At 44.3% G+C, this 20,019-nt stretch overlaps 1 protein-coding gene across 1 annotated transcript in view; it reads left to right on the top strand.

The window, feature by feature from the left end:
• The window catches only part of TTC6 (tetratricopeptide repeat domain 6), a 127,879-nt gene that overhangs the window by 21,035 nt on the left and 86,825 nt on the right, over positions 1–20,019 (top strand). Inside the window, exons 9-12 of the mRNA XM_025201442.1 lie at positions 8,194–8,353; positions 10,455–10,559; positions 13,501–13,602; positions 16,828–16,890. Coding sequence (XP_025057227.1) covers positions 8,194–8,353; positions 10,455–10,559; positions 13,501–13,602; positions 16,828–16,890 — 430 coding nt within the window. The remainder of the gene's footprint in view (positions 1–8,193; positions 8,354–10,454; positions 10,560–13,500; positions 13,603–16,827; positions 16,891–20,019) is intronic.

The following is a 20,019-nucleotide window of genomic DNA, read 5'->3' as shown; positions in this document are numbered from 1 at the left end:
CTGCCACGAACCCGTGCTGGTTTCCCCTCAACATATTTTGTCCTGCTGGGCTCTCACAAATGTGAGCCTTGATAATTTTTTCAAAGACTTTGCCAAGGATGGAGGTGAGACTGACTGGTCTATAGTTGCCTGGGTCCTCCTTCCTCCCCTTTTTGAAAATGGGGACCACATTGGCCCTTTTCCAGTCCTCCGGGACTTGGCCCGTGCGCCACGAGCTTTCAAATATTCCCGCCAGTGGCTCTGCAATGATGTCGGCCAGTGCTTTCAGCACCCTCGGATGGAGCTCATCCGGGCCTGCCGACTTAAAGGCATCCAGTTCTTCTAAATGACTGTGCACCATCTCAGGGTCTACGCATGGTAGTCTGACGCCTTGCTGCCAGACTACCTGCTCATCTCACTGCCCTGTGCTGCTCTGCAGTGAGCCCTCAGAAGCCCCGATGGCTGCTGCTGCTGCTGCAACTGCCGGTGAGTGCGGGGCTTTGTTTTGTTTTGTTTTGTTTTGTTTTGTTTTGTTTTGAAGAGCTGAGGCACTGGGGCTGAAAGAGTGGGCAGGGGATGGGGGTCATGGCAGAACCCGCACGCAGCGCGGGGCAGCAGGGGTCGCCCCCCCTGTTCGCCTGACAGGAGTTGGTGAGTGCGGGGCTTTTTTGAAAGAGCCTGGATGCTGGGGCTGGGTGGGGCAGCCATTGATAAGGTTGGGAGAGCAGTCGGGGGGTGTTCAGGAGGGCGGCGGTAACAGTCAGGGGATGGGGTCTGGCAGGGTCTCCTCCCCCCTCCTCCAGCCCCCACCCCCTACCCTCTACTTACCAGCATGGAGCCCGGGTCCGGCTTTCTGTGGTGGTGAGTAGGGACTGCCCAAATTGTCGAATCTCCAAATTCTTCTCCGAATCTTTTCCAAATTGATTTGGAGGCTTTGAATTGATTCAGACCTTTTTATTGGTCTCCCGATTCAGTTTAGATGAATAGATTTCATAGATTTCCATAGTTGGAAGGGACCTGTTAGATCATTGAGTCCGATTCCCTGCCCCAGGCAGGAAAGAACATTGGGGTCAAGTGACTCCAGCCAGGTGCTTGTCTAATGTCCTTTTAAACACCTCCAAGGAAGGGGAAAGCACCACCTCCCTTGGAAGCCCATTTCATATTTTTGCAACCCTCACTGTAAAGAATTTCTTTCTGATGTCCAATTTAAATCTGCTCTCGCTGCTCGCCTTTAGTTTAGGGCCATTTTTTCTAGTACCCCCGAGGGGCGCCCTGGTAAACAGAGTATCCCCTATTCCCTGCTTACCCCACCCCAATGAGTTTGTAGACAGCCACAAGATCACCTCTCAGCCTTCTCTTGCGGAGGCTGAAGAGATTCAGGTCCCTCAGTCTGTCTTCATAGGACTTACCTGCAGGCCCTCAACCATATGATTTCATAGACTCATAGATTTCATAGACATTAGGGCTGGAAGGGACCTTGGAAGATCAAGTCTGGCCCCCTGCCCCAAGGGCAGGAAGTCAGCAGGGATCATAGCATCCCAGTGAGATAGACATCCAAATGTCTCTTGAAGGTATTCAAAGTAGGTGCTTGAACCACCTCCGGTGGCAGTCTATTCCAGACCTTGGGGGCTTGGACAGTAAAGAAGTTCTTCCTTATGTCCAGCCTGAAATGGTCATGGGGATGTGCGGGCCGGGAGCGACCCGAGCCCTTTTCCGTGCTGCATGCGGGCTGTGGCCAGCAGCCCGGGCACGCTGGGTCGGAGAGGGGAGGCCGTCGAGCTGGAATTAGGCACAAACGCTTAGCGGTAGTTTAAAGATTGTTTACTTACACCGAGATGGCAGTGGTGTAGGCTGGAAAACTTGTTTGAGTTGCAGTTACAGACAGACAACACAGACGGTCTCGTGGAGGTTGCTAGGCTCCACGGAACAGAGCTCCGGATGCTCTGGGTGAACGAGCCACCAAAATCAGAATCGTAGGTACGTCTTATAAAAGTTGCGCTCGAAGACGGGAAGAGATGGGTGGTGGATCAGGCGGCCACGCTCCTCTGAATCTCACACAGGGTTTCTATTACCCTGCCGTGTATCCAGAGTCCCCACGAGATGGATGTGGAGTCCTCTTCGGCTTGGGCGGAAACTGCTCAAGCCTTTTATATGGCTAACAGGCCAATCGTTAGCTGCCACGTGGGAATAATTTAAAACTAGCCAATAGCGGGGAATGAATTTGCATACCGGTGGCGGGAACTCTTTTGCACTGTGCATTCCTCTTGCAACTCGAGCAATGCACTCTGCAAAAGAAGCTGCAGAAAAGGCGGGAAACTCGTCCCTGCACCGGGGTTTTCCTCTGCAACAGGAAACTCTCCCGTGCAATGAAGCTGCTACTTGGCGGGGATAATTCTGGTGCCGAAGCACACACAAAATCATGCCTTTGGGTCATGACAGGGGAAGTTTGTGACTGTTCAACATTGTCATCCCTTGGGGCGCTCTGGTGAACAGATGTTCCCCCAGGTCTTGATGAGCACCCGTGATAAACTTGTAGGTGGCCACCAGACCACCCCTCAGCCTGCGCTTTCCCAGGCTGAAGAGTCCCATGGCTCTCAGCCTCACTTCATAAGGTGTGTTTTCCTGACCTCTGATCATGCACATGGCTCTCCTCTGCACCCTCTCAAGTTTCTCCACATCCTTTTTGAATTGTGGAGCCCAAAACTGGACACAGTACTCCAGCTGCGGCGGAACACTGATCAGCTGATGAGCTTGTCAGAGTCAGCTTTCCTGAAGTCAAGGACTTCTGAATTGCTGACTGACTTGCCAGCTTTACGTCATATGGTAAAGGTGATCAGCTTGTGGTCACTCACCCAGCTTCTCTTTGATCGTTAGGTCACTGATTAGGTCGTCCCCCATTGCCAGAACCAGGTTGATCAGTGCTTTACCTTTCATAGGCCTGTAGACTTCCTGTGTCAGAGCTCATCCACGCATGAGAGAAAACTGTGGGACTGCTTGGATTTGGCCGAGCGCTCTTCCCACGAGATGTCAGGGTAGTTGGAGTCTCCCATGACAACCATGCACCGGGAGCGTGCGGCCCTCCTCTGAACCCTTGAGTAGTCCTCCTCTGAACCCTTTCCAGGTTATCCACATCCCTCTTGAAGTGCGGTGCCCAAAACTGGATGCAGTACTTCAGCTGCGGCCTCGCCAATGCTGCATAGAGGGGAAGTATAACCTTGCAAGACCCGCTCATGATGCACCTACTAATGCAAGAAAGAATGCAGTTAGCCTTGTTTATTACCTCACCACATTGACAACTCATGTTCATTTTTGCATCGACTATGACTCTAAGACCCCTTTCCACTGCTGTGGTACTCAGAATGGTACTTCCCAGTCTATAGGTGTCATGGTGATTCTTTCTCCACAGGTGCAGCACTTTGCACTTATCTTTATTAAATTGCATCCTATTCTGATCTGCCCACTTCCCCAGTCTATCCAAATCTACCTGAATTCCCTCAATACCCTCTAGTGTGTTTCCTGTACCCCATAGTTTGGTGTTGTCTGCAAATTTGGACAGAGTGATTTCTACATCCTCACCCAAATCACTGATGAAGATATTGAACAGTACTGGTTCAGGGACAGAGCCTCGGGGGACACCATTGCCCACATCTCTCCAGGTAGAAACCAACCCATCCACCACGACTCTCTCAGTGTGTCCTAAAAGCCAGTTTCCCACCCACCTGACTGAAAAAATCCATGTCACAGTTAAATAGTTTATATATAAGAATTGGGTGCGACACTGTGTTGAAAGCCTTTTTAAAATCCAGGTAAATAACATCTACCTATACTCCTGCATCTAAGCACTTTGTGACCCGGTCATAAAAAGAGACCAGGGTAGTCGGGCAGGATCTGCCTGCTATAAACCCATGCTGGTTGCCCCTTAGCATTGTGTTACCTGCTGGTCTACCCCCCCCCCCATGTGATCCTTTGTGATTTTTTTCTAAAGTCTTGCCAAGAATAGAGGTGAGGCTAACCAGCCTATAATTACCTGGGTCCTCCTTCCTCCCCTTCTTCAAAATAGGGACCACATTGGCCCTTTTCCAGTCCTCTGGGACCTGTCCTGAGCACCAGGAACACTCAACCAGTTGTGCCAGTGGTTTCGCTGTGACACTGGCCAATTCCTTTAGTACCCTTGGGTGAAAATCATTGGTGCCCACCGACTTAAATACGTCCAACCGCCCCTTCACTAGGTCAGCACTAACCGTTGATGGATTGATATCTTTCTCATGCCAGACTAAAGTCTCATTGAGAGCTGTGTTTATATCTGTGTCCAGGAACACTGATGCAAAGAAATAGTTTAAGAGCTCAGCTTTGTCCATCCTATCTGTTATGAGTTGCCCTAGTCCATCCTGTAGTGACCCTATGTTACCCTGCACCCTCTTCTTGCTTCTTATGTACTTAAAGTAGGACTTTTTGTTACCCTTAATCTTTGTTGCCAGCCTGAGTTCTATTTCTGCTTTGGCCTTCCTCTCTGCTTCCCTGCAAGCATGAGCCAAACAGATATACTCCTCCTTGGTGGCTGCCTGCTGCTTCCACAGCCTGTAAACCTCTCTTTTCCTCTGAAGGCTCTCCTGGATTTCCCTGCTCAGCCAAGAGGGTTTCTTGGCTCTTTTGCCTCCCTTTATGTGTACTGGGATAGTGCCCCTCTGTGCCTGCAGGATCAGTTCCTTAAGGAACTCCCACCCTTCCTCGACTCCCAACTCACCGATGATATTGCGCCATCGGGGAGGGGACTACGTAAAGCTTTAAACCAATCTCAGGCTGAATCTCCTCCGAATCAAATCAGCACTGCAAGCTTTGCACACCCCTATCCCTCCCCAGAATTAGAGAGGCCTAATGAACTGTTCTTGGTCCCATTGGTGGGTTGGAATTAGTAGAAAGTGTCTTTTGTTACTGGCCACTCCCTGCAGTGATGTTTCCCCAGGCTGTGATATAGTTGCTTTTGAGGCTTTTAGTCCCTGATCTTGGTCTGATTTCATTGGGAGAGGTTATGCAGAGCTCTCTGGTCATGATAGCCCTTTATAATTAATGAGGCTTTAAAGTTTGAAGTTAGGCACATGTTTAAACACCTTACTGAGTTGGGGTCTTCATTACCAATAACATTGAATTCTCTGGAGCACTGCCATCTTGTGGCACCACCTTCTACCTAAAAACTTTTAATCTTTTCAGATTTACAAACTACGTGAATCTGCAACATCATAAGTATAATTTGTGTGACATTAGTGCAGACTTCTTTTCTTAGTGCGGACAGTTGCACCCATGGAGGTACTGAGGCATGACTAGCTCCTGCATTTGGCAAATTCTAAAGGTACAAATAATCAAACTAGAGAGAACCTAGTGCAGAGGATAGAACTTTTTTTGTGCAGAATATAGTCAAATTCAAATTACATTGTCTATTGTTACAGTAGCAATAGATGTGTTCTCTTTATGTGTGCAATATTAGTTTGGAGTACTTGGGCTGTCTCCTGTTTGCCTGTAACAAAGACCAAACAAATTTGTACTGGCTTGTGGAATGTGTAGTGCGTCAAGCTTCAAATTTGCTGAAGCACGTGTCTTCATTGCTTTAATAAAAGTCACATTTGTTAACTAAAGCATGTGAAATCCTTACTGGAGAGAAGGCACTTCGGTTTACTATGAAATAAGGGTGTCGAGGTCAGCCATATCCCTGTTTGGGTCTGACCGTGGCAAGTTTACTTCATAGTACAGTAGAACTAAAGTTCCTTGTCTTTACTCTGTTTTTACCTCGTGATAATTTGTGCACATTAAGTTGCCATGAGATAACTATTTTAGCAGTAAAGATAAGCTGAAATGTAGGGAATAGTTACATTTGTACATAAGCAAAGTTCGTAAGTGTAGTATGGTTGATAAGATTTATTTCAAGGGGAATTCCTGTATTTTTGTGGGAGTGATGATTTTCCCTTTTTTCCCCCAGCTGGAAAAAGATTCTTGTTACATCACTGTTATTAATGCCTAAAACATTGTTTGTAGGACCCAAAATCCAATCAGTTCAAATAGCAGCTAAGGTCCCTTTACATACCACTCTTGTAATGTAAACAGTTCTTAAAATGGAAATTTACATTGATCATGAATGAGAATCAGGTCCTTTATTGTACTGTGAAGATCAGAAAAATTACAAGGAAATATGAGATGAAAAAATAGAACCTTAATTCTCAAAATACAAAAGATACTTACTTCATTACCTTAGTTTTTATCCCCCCAAAATAAAGCTATTTAACACCAGCAGATGTCAGTATCAGCATGTGTTGATGAAGTTAAAAAATCAAGAGTCAAATGTAATGAACTTTTATAGATAGATGTGCATGTACATGGATGTATTAAGTTATGAGTGTTCCTTCTCATTCTTTTGTAAGTACACTAGATGTTTCACCAGTTCCATTTTATTCAGTAAGTATTTTTTCATAGTTGTAATAAAGGGCCTGAAATAAAGGATTAATTAATGCACTATGAAATCCAAAACTTGGAAATGAGGCAGCAAAGCTGTTTGGGTGAGGGTGGGGGTGCCCCCACCACTACTGTCAGTCACACTGGAAGTAGAGAACTCGAGAGTAGGGGGTGGCAGGAAGTGGAGAGACACCCTTGGTAGTGTTTCACTGTCTCATGTGCATGAGTAGGAGCAGGTGGGCAGGATTTACTCAAGAGCCATGTTCCATGAGAGCGCTGGGACAGTGTAGCTACATCCAATGGGTCTGATCACCAGGGATCCTGGTTTTCTCTCTTAAAAAAACCCCCAAATTATCTGATTAAAACACCAAATTCCATGTTTTTCCAAGATTAAAATGAAACACCACATATATAGGTATCAGTTGAACACAATGTTTTATTGATATATTTACAATTTTAAAACAATATGGAAGGCTACCAGTGTAGGTGTGTACGTGTGGGGAATGGAGGGTATGGGCACAGGTGATGTGGAGGGGTGGGGGGGCACATGCCTCCCAAAATTTCTATGCCCACAGCGGGGTGTGGGGCTGAAGCTGGGCCAGATCAAATCCAGACAGGAGCTGCCTCTGTGGCCCAGCAGGCAGGACCACGTACAGGAGGGAGTGCTGTGCTGCCATGCCTGCCAAGGTGTGCAGCAGCAGTGGTGGTGTGGAGTTGTGCCCCTGCTGCTGCTGGGCATGCAGGGGATGCCTCACCTTGGCAGCCATGGTGGTACAACATTCCTTCCTGTGCCAGGTCCCTCCCGCTGGTCCATGGCATGGAGGGAGGCTGTTGCTTGGAGCTGGTCCAGCATGGCTGAAACCATGCACTCCACTGTGGGTGCAGAGATCTGTGGGGCATGTGTCCCCCCCTACACTGTCTCACCTGTGCCCCCCCACTGTGTTGCCTGTGCTCCTCACCCCCACAGACTTACCTGGACGGAACACCGGGAGCTGCTGTCCACCACACTGCCTGGCTGCCATGTGTGTGGCACCCCAGCATCCTCCTCCCACCAGCCCCTTACAGGATGGAATTATGCCAGCCTGCAAGTGGAAACCCACAGTTTCCTGAGTGTTTCTCCTTCAAAGAGAATATCTGTGATTTTCTTCTTTAAAAGAGAAAATCTACATTTTTCCACAACAAACAGAAAACCTGGATTCCTACTGATCGGACAACCCTCAGTTGAATACAGCTTCTAGAGCAATGCTTTGCCACCTAATTGGATTTGTGGCACCCCCTCCATAATTTTTGTGAATGAATAGCATGCACAATTTATTTATATATTACAGGGTTTATTGCCTTGCAGAGGGGCCAAGCAATGGGGGTGGGGACCAGAATAGCCTGAGCCTGTGTTTATCTGCTTATCTCCTCACAGCTCATGGTACCCTTCAAAGGATCTGGTGGCACCCTGGTTAAGAGTCACTGATCTAGAAGTTTTGATACTGAGGCTTCATGCTTTATACTCTTAGAGAATAGATAACTATCCTCCTAGAAAAGTTTTCATTAATGTCAGACAAATTATGCTTATAGTATAATATATAGTAATAGTAAACAAACGACTTGTGCTCTCTCTAGGAAAAGAATTTTAGTAATTGTAGCACATTATGTATTTTTACTTTTGGCTTAATCCTAAGGAAAAAATATCTGAATTCATTAGTATTTAAATGGTTTTCCTTAATTTGTTTTAAATATCTGATATCAGAGAAACTTACTAATTTTTTTGTTCTACCGCAGAATTTGTTATGAAGGTATTCCTGTTTTAGAACTATTCCAGGAAAATCAGGAAGGTGGGATTCATGTTTTACCTCCACACACATCAGAAAGTCTAACTGAATGGCAGAAAAAAGCTGAGTATTATGTAGAAAAGCCAAGACTTGAACTCTTAGGAGAAAAAGTAAGAACTGATTATAAAATACGCATTGTATTTCCACAGTCCTGCAAGTAATTACATAGAGACTGAAATAAAATGACTGAAACATTTTGTTTGCATGTGACATATATGAAAACAATGTAGGGGAAGTCTTCTGATCCTTATCATTAATTCCTGTAAAGTTTTATCACCCATATTTTTTATTTACTTTAATCCAAGGTGAGATTTTTTTCCCCCCGAACAGCATGGGGGGAAAAAAAGCCTTCTTATAGATTCAGATATCAGCCTGGGGAAGGCAGTAGTTTAGCTCTGGCTTTGGCTCTGAGCTTGGAGCTGAGCTGCCACTTGGCATGTAGCCAGTTGAGACATCACAATGAGGGAGAGAGGGCACGCAGGGGAGATCTGCCTGTGTGGCCTGGCAGGGAGCAGAGGAGAGGCTGCATTGCCTTTTCTACCTCCTTCTGCCCTGAATCTGGCCCCTCCAGCTCTGACCCAGACAGGCCCAGGGCTGCTGCTGCTGCTTCTGCCTGTCTGGGCAGGGTGGTGCTGGGGCAGAGTGGGACTAGACCAGGCCAGGGCCACTGCTGCTGACAGCCCTGGAGCTGGAGTCAGAGCCAAAACGGATCAAAGCAGCAGAAGGTAAGAGACAGGGAAGGGCAGAGTGTGCAAGTGGCAGGGGTTTGGCTCAGCCATGGGACGGGACAGAAGGGCAGGGTGACAGGAGACAAAGGGGAACAGGGGGATAGGCACAGGGAGGGAATAAGGGATGGGGGACAGGTGGCGGGGGACATATGGCAGGGGGAAAACATTAGGGATGGCAGGTGGAAGGAGGGAAGGCACAGGAATGGGGGACAGAAGGTGTGGGGCAATATGGTGGGGAGAAGTGGCAAGTGGGGTCAGGTGGCAAGGGGGACAGGGGCAGACACAGGCACTGGTGGGGGATAAAGGTCAGTAGGGGGTAAGCAGGGAAGGTAAGGGCTGGGGGTTTGTCCCCTTGCCCTGTGTTGCTGCTTTCCCCACTACAGCAGTTTGGGGGATGAATTTAAGATGGCTTTCCACTAATTAGATCCTATACATGGAAGATTATAACAAATTTATAATTTTCCATGTATAGAATCTAATATTGTGTGAGGGTTATCTTAAATTCAAAATCATTTTGGATTCAGGTGGATATGGTAATACCTAAAGCAGAATAGAGGTTTTTATGTTGTGCAATGATAAAATCCTTACTACTACTTATTTATTTGAAATGTTATTGTATGGGAACATATGAATTGCCACATTGGATAGGACCAGTGGTCCATTTAGTCCAGAGTCCTGTCAAAAATAGGGTTATTGACTGCTTCATAGGAAGGGAAACAATCCCTGCAATAGGCAGTTTGGGATCAACCTGCACCTAGAGGAGTTTCTTTCTTAGGCCTGAATTGTTAAAGGTTGTCGTGTGCTCCAAAGCATGTGTTTATGTATTTTATAAACAACCACTATCACCACCTCCTTCAGCTGTATTTTGAAAGCGGTGACTTAGCTGTCTATCTTAAATAGAGAGTTCAGTTATCTAGTGCTTAGTGCCTAAGCCCTGGACAAGGTGAGATTTAAGACACTCCCTGATCCTTGGTGTTTCTTATTGGTGGGCTTAGGTGACTTGTTCCACAACAGCTTGGTGTTTGTGGTTCCCATTTTGAGGCACCTGTGTCTTGTGAAAGTAGTTTGGGTGCCTTACACTTTGGGCCATAATTTTTTGGGTTTTTTTACATTTATTTCTAGTAGTCAAACTATTACTAAAATGTTCTAATGATTGGTTTAGAAACTTGTAAGTCCTTCACATGATAAGTATAAAAATAACCACTTTTTGCATGGTAGGCACTTCAGTTAGGCTCAGGACTGGCAATTAGCAACAAATTAAAATCAAACAAACAATAAAGAATAACACTCCAGTGTACTTTATTCAGGTTGTGACGTTTGTCTCATTTCTTGATCTCATACTGGATGCAGCTGTCCTGTAAAGCCTATTAAATGTATAAAGGAATTTTATCATGGACCAGTTATATTCAAATTATAATAATATAAGGATATTTAACATTTAGTTTGGTTTTTAATAGGTAACTTAATTTTATTGGTTTTAAAGGTTTCCTTTTACCCAGAGACTCTTAAAACATTTTGGGCTCCAGCTCCACCAAAATTTTCTGCTCCTCTCTCTTTCATGAAGGAAATGTTGTTTCCTAAGTATAAGGTAAATAATTTTCAATGTACTCTCAATATTGTTACCATTTGTAGATGCTTACATCTCTTTCTCTTAACACAGGGGTAGCCAGCCAGTGGCATGGATGCCACAAGTGGTATGGGCAGCTTCTGTGTTTGGCATGCAGCAGAGTGGGGAGGGCACTGGCGGCACAGTGGCAAATCTAGCAGGGAATAGAAACCAGAGCAGCAGATTGGGCAAAGGAAGGAGATTAAAATAGCACTTGGAAGGTGTAGAGCTGATTTGTGGCACACCTGTTAAAAAGGTTAACTCCCCATTGCTCTAACACAACATTTGGTAACTATAGTAGCTGATGTTATTTGTACTACTGTTTGTCAAGATTTCTGTATTAGTGTCTATGTTTAGCAATATAAATCATGTATGATTATATGACCATGTATACAATATATTTCTTAAAATTCTTTGGTTTAACTTCAGTTTTCAACCATTATAATGATCCTAGTACTAATTATATTTTTAGTGGTCTTTGTGCTCTTGTAATATATTACTTAATTTAAGTTGTTTGTATTAAGTTTTACATTTTTCACCTCCTTTTTGTGTACTCAAGTATGCTATTTTAAAACTCGCATTCTCTCTTTTAAAACAATTCTACAGCTGCTTTACTTTTGTCTCTGGTACACTGTCACCTGTCCTCATTAAAACACGATAAAAAAATCCTTGTAGACAGTGAAAATAATTTTAAGAAAGCATCACTATGTTGTTTTAATTAGGGGTGCACTGATAGAGATTTTTTTGGCCGATACCATAGATTCATAGATTGTAGAGTCGCAAGGGACCACAATGGATCATCGTATCTGACCCCCTGCCCCTGGCAGGAAAGAGGACTGAGGTCAGATGACCCCAGCCAGGTGACTATCTAGCCTCCTCTTGAAGACCTCCAAGCTAGGTGATAGCACCACCTCTCCTGGAAGCCCGTTCCAGATCCTGGCCACCCTTACTGTGAAAAATTTCTTCCTAATATCCAACCAATAGCTGATTGTTAAGGAGGCATATCGGCCGATAAAGATCCGATATGCATCCCAGCAGCTTGAAGAGCAGGGAAAGGAAAGGGGTGAGGGGGGCGGATTGAGGCCCCTGTGGTGAGGGAGGAGCTGGGTCAGGCATTGCCTAGCCAGGGTGGGATGGCGTGCAGGATGGAGCCGTGGCTCATCCAGGGTGGGGCGTGGGGAGGTGGGGGTGGCTCCAACTACTGTGTGCACCCCGGGAGGGCACAGGGGGCGTGTGCCCCCAGATCTTCTCAGGGCGGGGCAGGTTGCCGCTGTGGGCTGGGCCAGGGATGTGCTCAGGGTGGGTGGCGGTGGTGCTGGGAGGGCTGCTACGGGGTGGGGCTGCAGCCACCCCAGTATTCACCATAGCCCTCCAACCTCCCCTCCCAGCGCCGCTGCTGCTGCCGCCTACCCCAAGCACAGCCCAGCTCAGCTCAGCTCAGCCCCTGCTGGGGAGAGCCCAGTGCAGCCCCAGTCCCAGCCTGCAGTAGCAGCCTGCCCTGCCTTGCACAAACTGGGGGGCACATGCCCCCCCTGCCCTCCTTGGCTGTGCGTAGGAGGTGGGAGCTGCCTCCCCCTCCCTCCTGCGCCCCTGAGTGAGCCGCTAGTGGCTCTGTCCCATGCCCCTCCCCAGCTGAGCAACACCTGTCCCAGCCCCACTCCCTACGTCACGGCGGGGGCCTCAATCTGCCCCCCCCCACCCCCCTTCCCTTTCCTCTGCCTTCCCCTTTCACCACAACAGATTTACCAGCTGGACACAGTGCTCCAAGCAGCTGGGCTGTGATCCTTGCTACCTATGTGCTGCGCTGCGGCTGTGGGCATGCACGGGGCATTTATTGGCCGTGTCAGGCAAAGAAAGCCAATTTCCGATATAGACAATTTTCTTTATATCGGTGCTGATCTGATATCGGACCGATGTATCCATGCGCCTCTAGTTTTGATGTTAATGTTGTTTTATAATAAAATGTTTAAAGAAGTTCTCAGTCTTTTTAAGCTTGAGATGTCCCTTGATAGACTCAAGGCAGACCTCAAAAGGTTTCAGCTCTTAGTTTTCACTTGTTTTTTGACTACAGAAAAATAATAGAGTAATTTTCTTGTTGCAAAGAACTTGGACCACAGCAGGTCAGAATGTTTTGACACAAAAGTTTCCTCTTTGAAATTTATGGGTATATTTTGTGAATCGTGTTTGTACACATAACAGTACTAACATGAGTGGCACCCCACAACACCCGTAAAAAGAACCTTGGAGCACCCCACGGTGTTGTGGCATCCTGGTTGAGAACTGCAGCTGTATGGTAACAACATGCAGAAAAGATGACACTCATGGAAAAAGGGATGCCCAGTCAATGCTGCTGGCATTCAAATAGAGTGGCACTCAAATAGAACTCTAAAACCTTTACCCTAATAGCTGTAGAGAAGCCACCAGTTCTCAGTCAGTGCTCCAGTGCCAGAGATTAAATCAAAAGGAGGACAATTTGTTTTGCACAAGGGAGTTTACATACAGAATAGATCTGACATTCTGAGTTTCTGTGCTGGTCCTTCTTAGCCTCAGTGTGAAGAGTTTGACTAGAGTGCGTAGTGCTCTGACTGTTCATTTCTAACTGGCATTTGGTGCCTTGGGGACCATTGCCAGCTGGCATAATTTGCTGGGGCCAAACAGAGGAGGTATTTTGGAGAATCAAGGAGCTGTAACCAGTTGGCTGATAGCCTTGTTCTCAGTTGCACTAAACAGATTTTAAACGCAGTAGGAGTCTGGTATATGCCGTCTATCAGGAATGTATTATAAATTTGAGATTAAATAGTAGTTCTGTAAAAACTAGATTAACTATAGTATGTGTTTGGTCATTGATATTTTACTGTATTTGCTGCAGCAGGCATGGCAAGGATGTACAACTTAATGCATTTTAAATATATTGCTATTACAGAGCAATGTTATTGAGGGTGTTATAATAGAAGACTTTTCTTCTGACCATCCAGAGGAAGACGGATTAAAGTCTGAGGAGGATAGTGACATTGACAGTTATATGGTGATGTATATTGTTCCTCATGTCTTCTTTTCCAAGGGTTAAGGGGTCACTAAGAAATCCTTAGTTGTTGTATAGAGTTGTTATACTTAAAAATATTGGGGTCTCAATTAACTTTTGTTGGCACTTGCATTAAATGTACTTGTAATACAGTATTTAAATTTGTTATCTCTTTGAGAATGGACAGAAAATATTCTATCTCACTTTTTATGGGCTCAGATTTCCTTGATTCAGGGTGTTTTAGCTTTTAGAATAGTTATCCATTGAATACCATAAATTCAGTTATTCCCCAAGACTTGTGGGAGAAAACAAACATATCTATATACAGCGATAGATAGCTAGATAAATAGATAGATAGATAGATAGATAGAAATGCTAATAAGTTGTTTTGGAAAGAAATGGAACTGAGATGGCTTGCTGTCATTAGATAGCACAACTTTGAGTCACATTAACTAACATGGTGTTAAACTTGGCTTTGTGGAGATCTGTAACCCTGTGTTTAACATCACATCAGCTGTTGTTGATAAACTCTACTGGAACTATAGGTTTAACCATCAAGCTGACACAATGTAACATCAAAGGCAGGAGGCTTTGAAATTTGCAGGAAAAAAGGATCCCTTTTCTCAGAGGCTGGAAAGAAGCTATGTTGATTAACTGATCTTTGGTTCCTAATTTTGACTGAATCTTGACCTCGGAAACGATGAGCTGTACCTCAGTTTATATTTGGACAGAACTTTGTTGTTTATACTTGGACAGGATTTTGTGGAAACAGAAATCTGAGCGAGGGTGAGTGCATCTCCATTCTTATCTTCTATCCCAGAGATGCTGAGGGAATAGTATGCGACTCCTGTGGACCAGGGAGGGATAGGTTGGTCTTCCCCCACCAACACAGAGACTTGGAACCACTGGAGAGAATGGCTTACTGGATACCCTCTTCTGAGAGTTTCAGTACCTGATGTTAGAGCTCATCCAGGAGTTATTGTTCAGATAAGGTCAGCTTTGTCAGTGGTGGGCCACCTGGATTCACATTTATGTGCAAGAAGGGTGGCATTGGAAATGACCTGTGTGGCACTGTGACTGCACAGTAACGGCCGCTTAAGCAAGTACTAAATGAATTTGCAGTAACAACTGTGCAATCTGAAACATGTGTAGATGTTCCCAGTAAGTCTGTGAGGTGAAAACAATTAAGGAGGGAATTATGACCTGCACTTTGAGTTACTGTCGGACTTATCTGGAACAATTGATAAAATTCTCAAGGTAGTAGAGTTGCAGCATAAGTAAACCTCATCTTTTGCATCTTTGTTCTTTTCCCGTGTCTGGGACACTAGTAAACATGCCTTGTTCCTTTCTATATCATTCAATGCAAAGCCATAGTTAGCAACATCTTAATTAATGCATCTCATCACTAAAAAAATAGGATATATTAGAATGTGACCTTGAGGACAAGCCTTTGATGACCTCCATATATATTCTCGTCTAATCAGGAGCCCAGGAGGCATAAAAACTTTTGCTGAGACAATTGCATTGGGAAGAATGTTTCATTAGTATGCACATATGAAAAAACAGTACATACTTCAGCTTCATCCAGCTCCATGCTCAGATCAAAGCCTTAGTGGCAACACTAAAATAGAATAGAATAACTTTCCAAATTAATTGACCGCATGTTAATCATTTTTATTATTACTCTTGCTATAACAATACAAGGTTGCTATTAAGGTTTTGCATAATATTATTAATTGGGTGGGGGCTGTCCAACTTGTCAGTGGCTGGTAGTCATATGCCCATGGGCTGCACCAGCAGGGGCATACACCATAGAGGTCACACTAGTTGGGAGTCTGGGCTCCACAAACTTCATTCCATGTGTGTGGGTGGGTGCATCACCACCCTTTGTACCATGTGTAGGTGGGTACAGTTTGGCCCTGTTCCACTAAGCACATGGATGCTGCAGCTGGAGTGATAGGAGCAGTAACAGCTGGGTGGGAGGCTCGGGGCAGGGCATGTTAACCCTTTAGGGGCTGCATGCACCCTGTGGGCTCCCAGTAGGATAGCTCTGAGTTATCTGAAGATAGGGTATATATAGGCGACCCTTGCCATTTGTGGAGGATATGTTCCTGTGATCCCCACGAATGGTGAAATCTGGCAGCTTTGGGTGGGGAGGGGAGGAGAGCCAGGCAGCAGCAAGTGCGGAACTCCCGAGGAGCTCCAGTAAGTGTTTAAAGTGTATTTAAAATGCAGGTTCAGCGTTCGTAAATATTTGAAACTGTGAATGCTGAACCCATGAATACCGAGGGTTTCCTGTATTGAATTTTGGCATCTGCTGGAAATGAAGTGGATACCTTCTAGAATCTTGGACATTTCATTGACAGCAATGGAAGCAGTATGAAGGTAGAATGCAAAGTCGGAGATATTTTAAAAAAAATCTAATGTTTTGAACTTTCAAGGTTTAAGATGGATGGGATATGTTCTGATGTATACTTAATTGCATTATTTTATATCTATCTATCTATCTGCTACAGGGGTTTAGGTTGTAGCCGTGTTGGTCTAAGGATATAGGCAGACAAGGTTCCTTGGGTGAATTTGATATCTTTTATTAGACCAACCCAAATGGTTGGAGAATAGTTATTAAGCAAGCTTTCGGATTCAAAAACCCTTCGTCAGGCTCAGGAAGCTGCAGCAGTTGGTGTGTGCTCTTCCTGGATGGCATGAAAAGTATCTGCTATGCATTTTTACAACATAGGAAAAAGCTACATGGCACAATGTAGTGCCTGCAAAGATACTCAAGCTAGGTCAAAAGAAGCTAGCTCAGGTAACAGAAACAGGATAGCAACATTAGCAGAGCTGGTTAACCCAGATGGAGTGCTATACTAACATGGCTATTTCACCTTCAGTACCTAGGAAAGTGTTTTGTGCATCTCCGCATAGTACAATGCAGTACTGTGCAGACATACAAATAAATGGAACTATGTGAAACTCTATTGATAATATAAAATATCTGCAGCATGACTGCTTACATTTTCTATTTCTTGTTTGTATTTATAGTTTTAGTTTCACTAATGCAACTGTTGCTTAAATCCACATCTTAATACCAGCGCTAACACAGTGAATCTGTCATAAAGAAGTGTTGTTCTTGTTGAAAACTATGTTATCAAGAATAGAGTAAATGTGAAGGCTCCATTTTTAGTAAATGTGAACGATGACAAACTCACTTGCATTTTGTTTTAATTATAGACAAAAACCATTGTAAGAAGATGCCATTCCTTGCCAGATTTTTTTAGCACTGAAGAGTCAAAGGTACTATAACTAACTTCTGCTAGATTTTGTTAGTTTTTATAGACCAGTCTTATCTGTTTGATGCTTGGTTGTTTCTGTCTTCAGTAAAATAAAAAAGACTTATAGCACAACATTGTATAAGTAATGTTTAAAATTAACTTTAGGGAGGAAATGTTTTTCCCTTAATTTAAAAAATGAGATCAAATTAAAGTTGTTTTTCAAGTGGATTGACTGAATGGAATTTTCCAATCTAACAACAGAAGAATGGAGCCCTATACTGAGAGCCTCCTACTGACTTCAGAAAAAAATTGGATAGGATCTCCATTCACGTGAGCAGTCCTTACTCATCTAGTTAATCCAAAGCAAGTGGTACAAGTTACTTGAGTAAAGATTTTCAGGATCAGCTTCTTGGATTCTAAATATTTTGGGACACTAGCATTGTCATGGTATCTATCTGTAAAGTGCCATGCACCATATAGGACTCTGATTATAGCAGTATAGAAATCTTGGTTTTGGTTCTCAGATACCATAAGGCAACAATACATTAGGCATATTTCCTTAGCAGTCTTTTATCCTGTTCAAGATGTTGACTTTAAGAGCATTATAGGAGCAATATTTATATGTATGTATTTACAATTTGTACACAGCTCATGAAAACTAAAGTTTTAAACTGAGCTGTACCTGACTTGTTTCCTAAGATGGCAAGGAATGTAATGCCAGCAATTAAAGTTCGGTGCAGTAATAATTATGGGCGTGTCAACATGTGTATTTATGCATGCCTAAACTTAATGCACATTAAAGCGATTTAGGCGCACATCTAAATCTGCATAAAGCAGGTATCAAATTTAGGCGTGAATAGCTATATTGCATTAGTGCATGGGTAGACGCGCTAATGTGCATTAACACAGTGTTTGTCAATGTGCTTTAATGCGCATTAGCATGTCTGCATGTGCGCTAATGCGACTTAGCTATTCCTGCCTAAAGTTAATGAGCCTTAATATGTATTAGCATGTTCATGTGTAGATGTGCACCTAAATCGCCTTAATGTGCCTTAAGCAAAGGTACATTAAGTTTAGGCACATGTAAATACACGTGTAAACATGGCCATTGATGCACACCATGTTAATGCACATTACAACGTCTGCACATGGGCTAATGTAACTTGGCTATTTGTGCCTAAATTTGATACCTGCTTTATGCAGGTATCAAACTTAGGCTCTCTCAGCCTTAAATCACCATTTTTAAGGCTCATTAAGGGTACGCACATGTAGACATGTGCCGTTAATGCTCCTTAAAAATGGCAAATTTAGACTAACTCCGCTTAAGAGGCATGTATAGACACGCACTACATGATTTAAATTGACAAATCTCCAATTTTGGTTATTTATTGATGGTTTTAAAAATACTAGACTCTTGTGTTCAAGTGAATAGCAGTCCTATTTTATCCAGTTTGCTATGTATACTTTGTTAATTCATGCTAAGAGAAGAAAATAAGAAATAAACTAGCTGAACATTCTTTCTTATACTGAAGACCCTGCCAAACATTATATTTAAGACATGATTAACCAGTTAATCACATCTTAAGTTGTGAGCCAGCCACATGTTAAAACAATTAATGGTGTCATTAAAGCAAGGAATAAGCCACACAGTTATTCTATAAAAAATGTGTAATAACTTTGTGACTGGCTCCTATTACACCATTAATTGAATGTCTGGCCAGGTGTGCCCCTGTGGCTGGGAGCCCCGACAGCTGATAGGGCTCCCAGCCGTGGGGGTACACCATGTATCCATGAAGCTGGGAGCCTGTAGCTGAGGGGGCTCCCAGCTGTGGGAGTGCACCATGCCACATGACCCAGAGCCCTGTCAGCTGAGGGGGTTCTCAGCCATGTGAGTTTGCTACCTGCTGCTGCAGAAGGAATCTGGGATTGTGATCCTGGGCTCCCCCTGTACTGGCAATAAGGTGTGATGGGATCTGATGCTTGATCCTGTAATCATGCCTCCTGCCATCCATGTGTGGCATGGCAGGAAATGCAATTGTGTGGATAATGCATCAGATCCCATCATGTCTTCACCTGCACATCTGGCAGGGGCCTTCGCTTTTTAAAACCAGTACGTACAAGTGATTAAATACAAACATTTATGTAGTGAATAAATGGTAGCATACTTATAAAAATAGTTATTTTCTTAAAGAAAACCTGCATACATCTTGCTGTTCTAAGCAGTCTAGAACTTCATAAAACAAAGAATGAATACATTTTATTATTCATTGGGAATAAACTATCTAAAATGAAAGTTGCAGGGGTTTAGGTTGTAGCCGTGTTGGTCTAAGGATATAGGCAGACAAGGTTCCTTGGGTGAATTTGATATCTTTTATTAGACCAACCCAAATGGTTGGAGAATAGTTATTAAGCAAGCTTTCGGGTTCAAAAACCCTTCGTCAGGCTCAGGAAGCTGCAGCAGTTGGTGTGTGCTCTTCCTGGATGGAATGAAAAGTAAAGAAGCCAGGGGCTGGGCTGGGCTGGGCTGGGCTGGGGAGTCAGTTGCCAGGCAGATTATAATGTATCAAAAATCCAATGTCTATGTTTAGTCCCTGATCTCTAGTATCCAGCAGGTTGATGAAATGGAGCTCATAGGCTCGTCTCTGGGATGTGTTGTGTAAATTTCCCTTGAGGATCAGGACTGAGAGATTGGAGAGAGAGTGGCCCTCCTGTGAGAAATGTGCCCCCACCGGTAATTGAGTGTTTCTGTCTTTGATGGATTTCCGGTGTGCGTTCATTCTGGTGCGCAGTTGTTGTTTGGTCTCTCCTACATATCTTCCATCAGGGCATTTGGTGCATTGGATGAGGTATATTACATTGCTGGAGGTGCAGCTGTAAGATCCTGGGATGCTGATGGCTCTGTTGTGGGGTGTAGTAATAGTGGGGTGGTGGAGATGTGGGGGCAGGTTTTGCATTTCTTGTCATGGCACGGTCTGGATCCTTTTGGTGTGTTCTGGGGTTGAGGAAGTTTGCTTCTGGTGATGAGGTTAGCGAGGTTCGGTGCTTGTTTGAAGGCTAGGATGGGTGGCTCTGGGAAGATCTTTTTAAGAATAGGGTCTTTTTCTAATATGGGTTGCAAGTTTTTGAGGATTTTCTGTACAGGTTCAAGGGA

The sequence above is a fragment of the Alligator sinensis genome, unplaced genomic scaffold, assembly GCF_000455745.1.
Source record: "Alligator sinensis unplaced genomic scaffold, ASM45574v1 scaffold280_1, whole genome shotgun sequence".
Classification (NCBI taxonomy): domain Eukaryota; kingdom Metazoa; phylum Chordata; order Crocodylia; family Alligatoridae; genus Alligator; species Alligator sinensis.
Note: the sequence above shows the minus strand (reverse complement) of the source record. Positions and strands in the feature narration are given on the sequence as shown.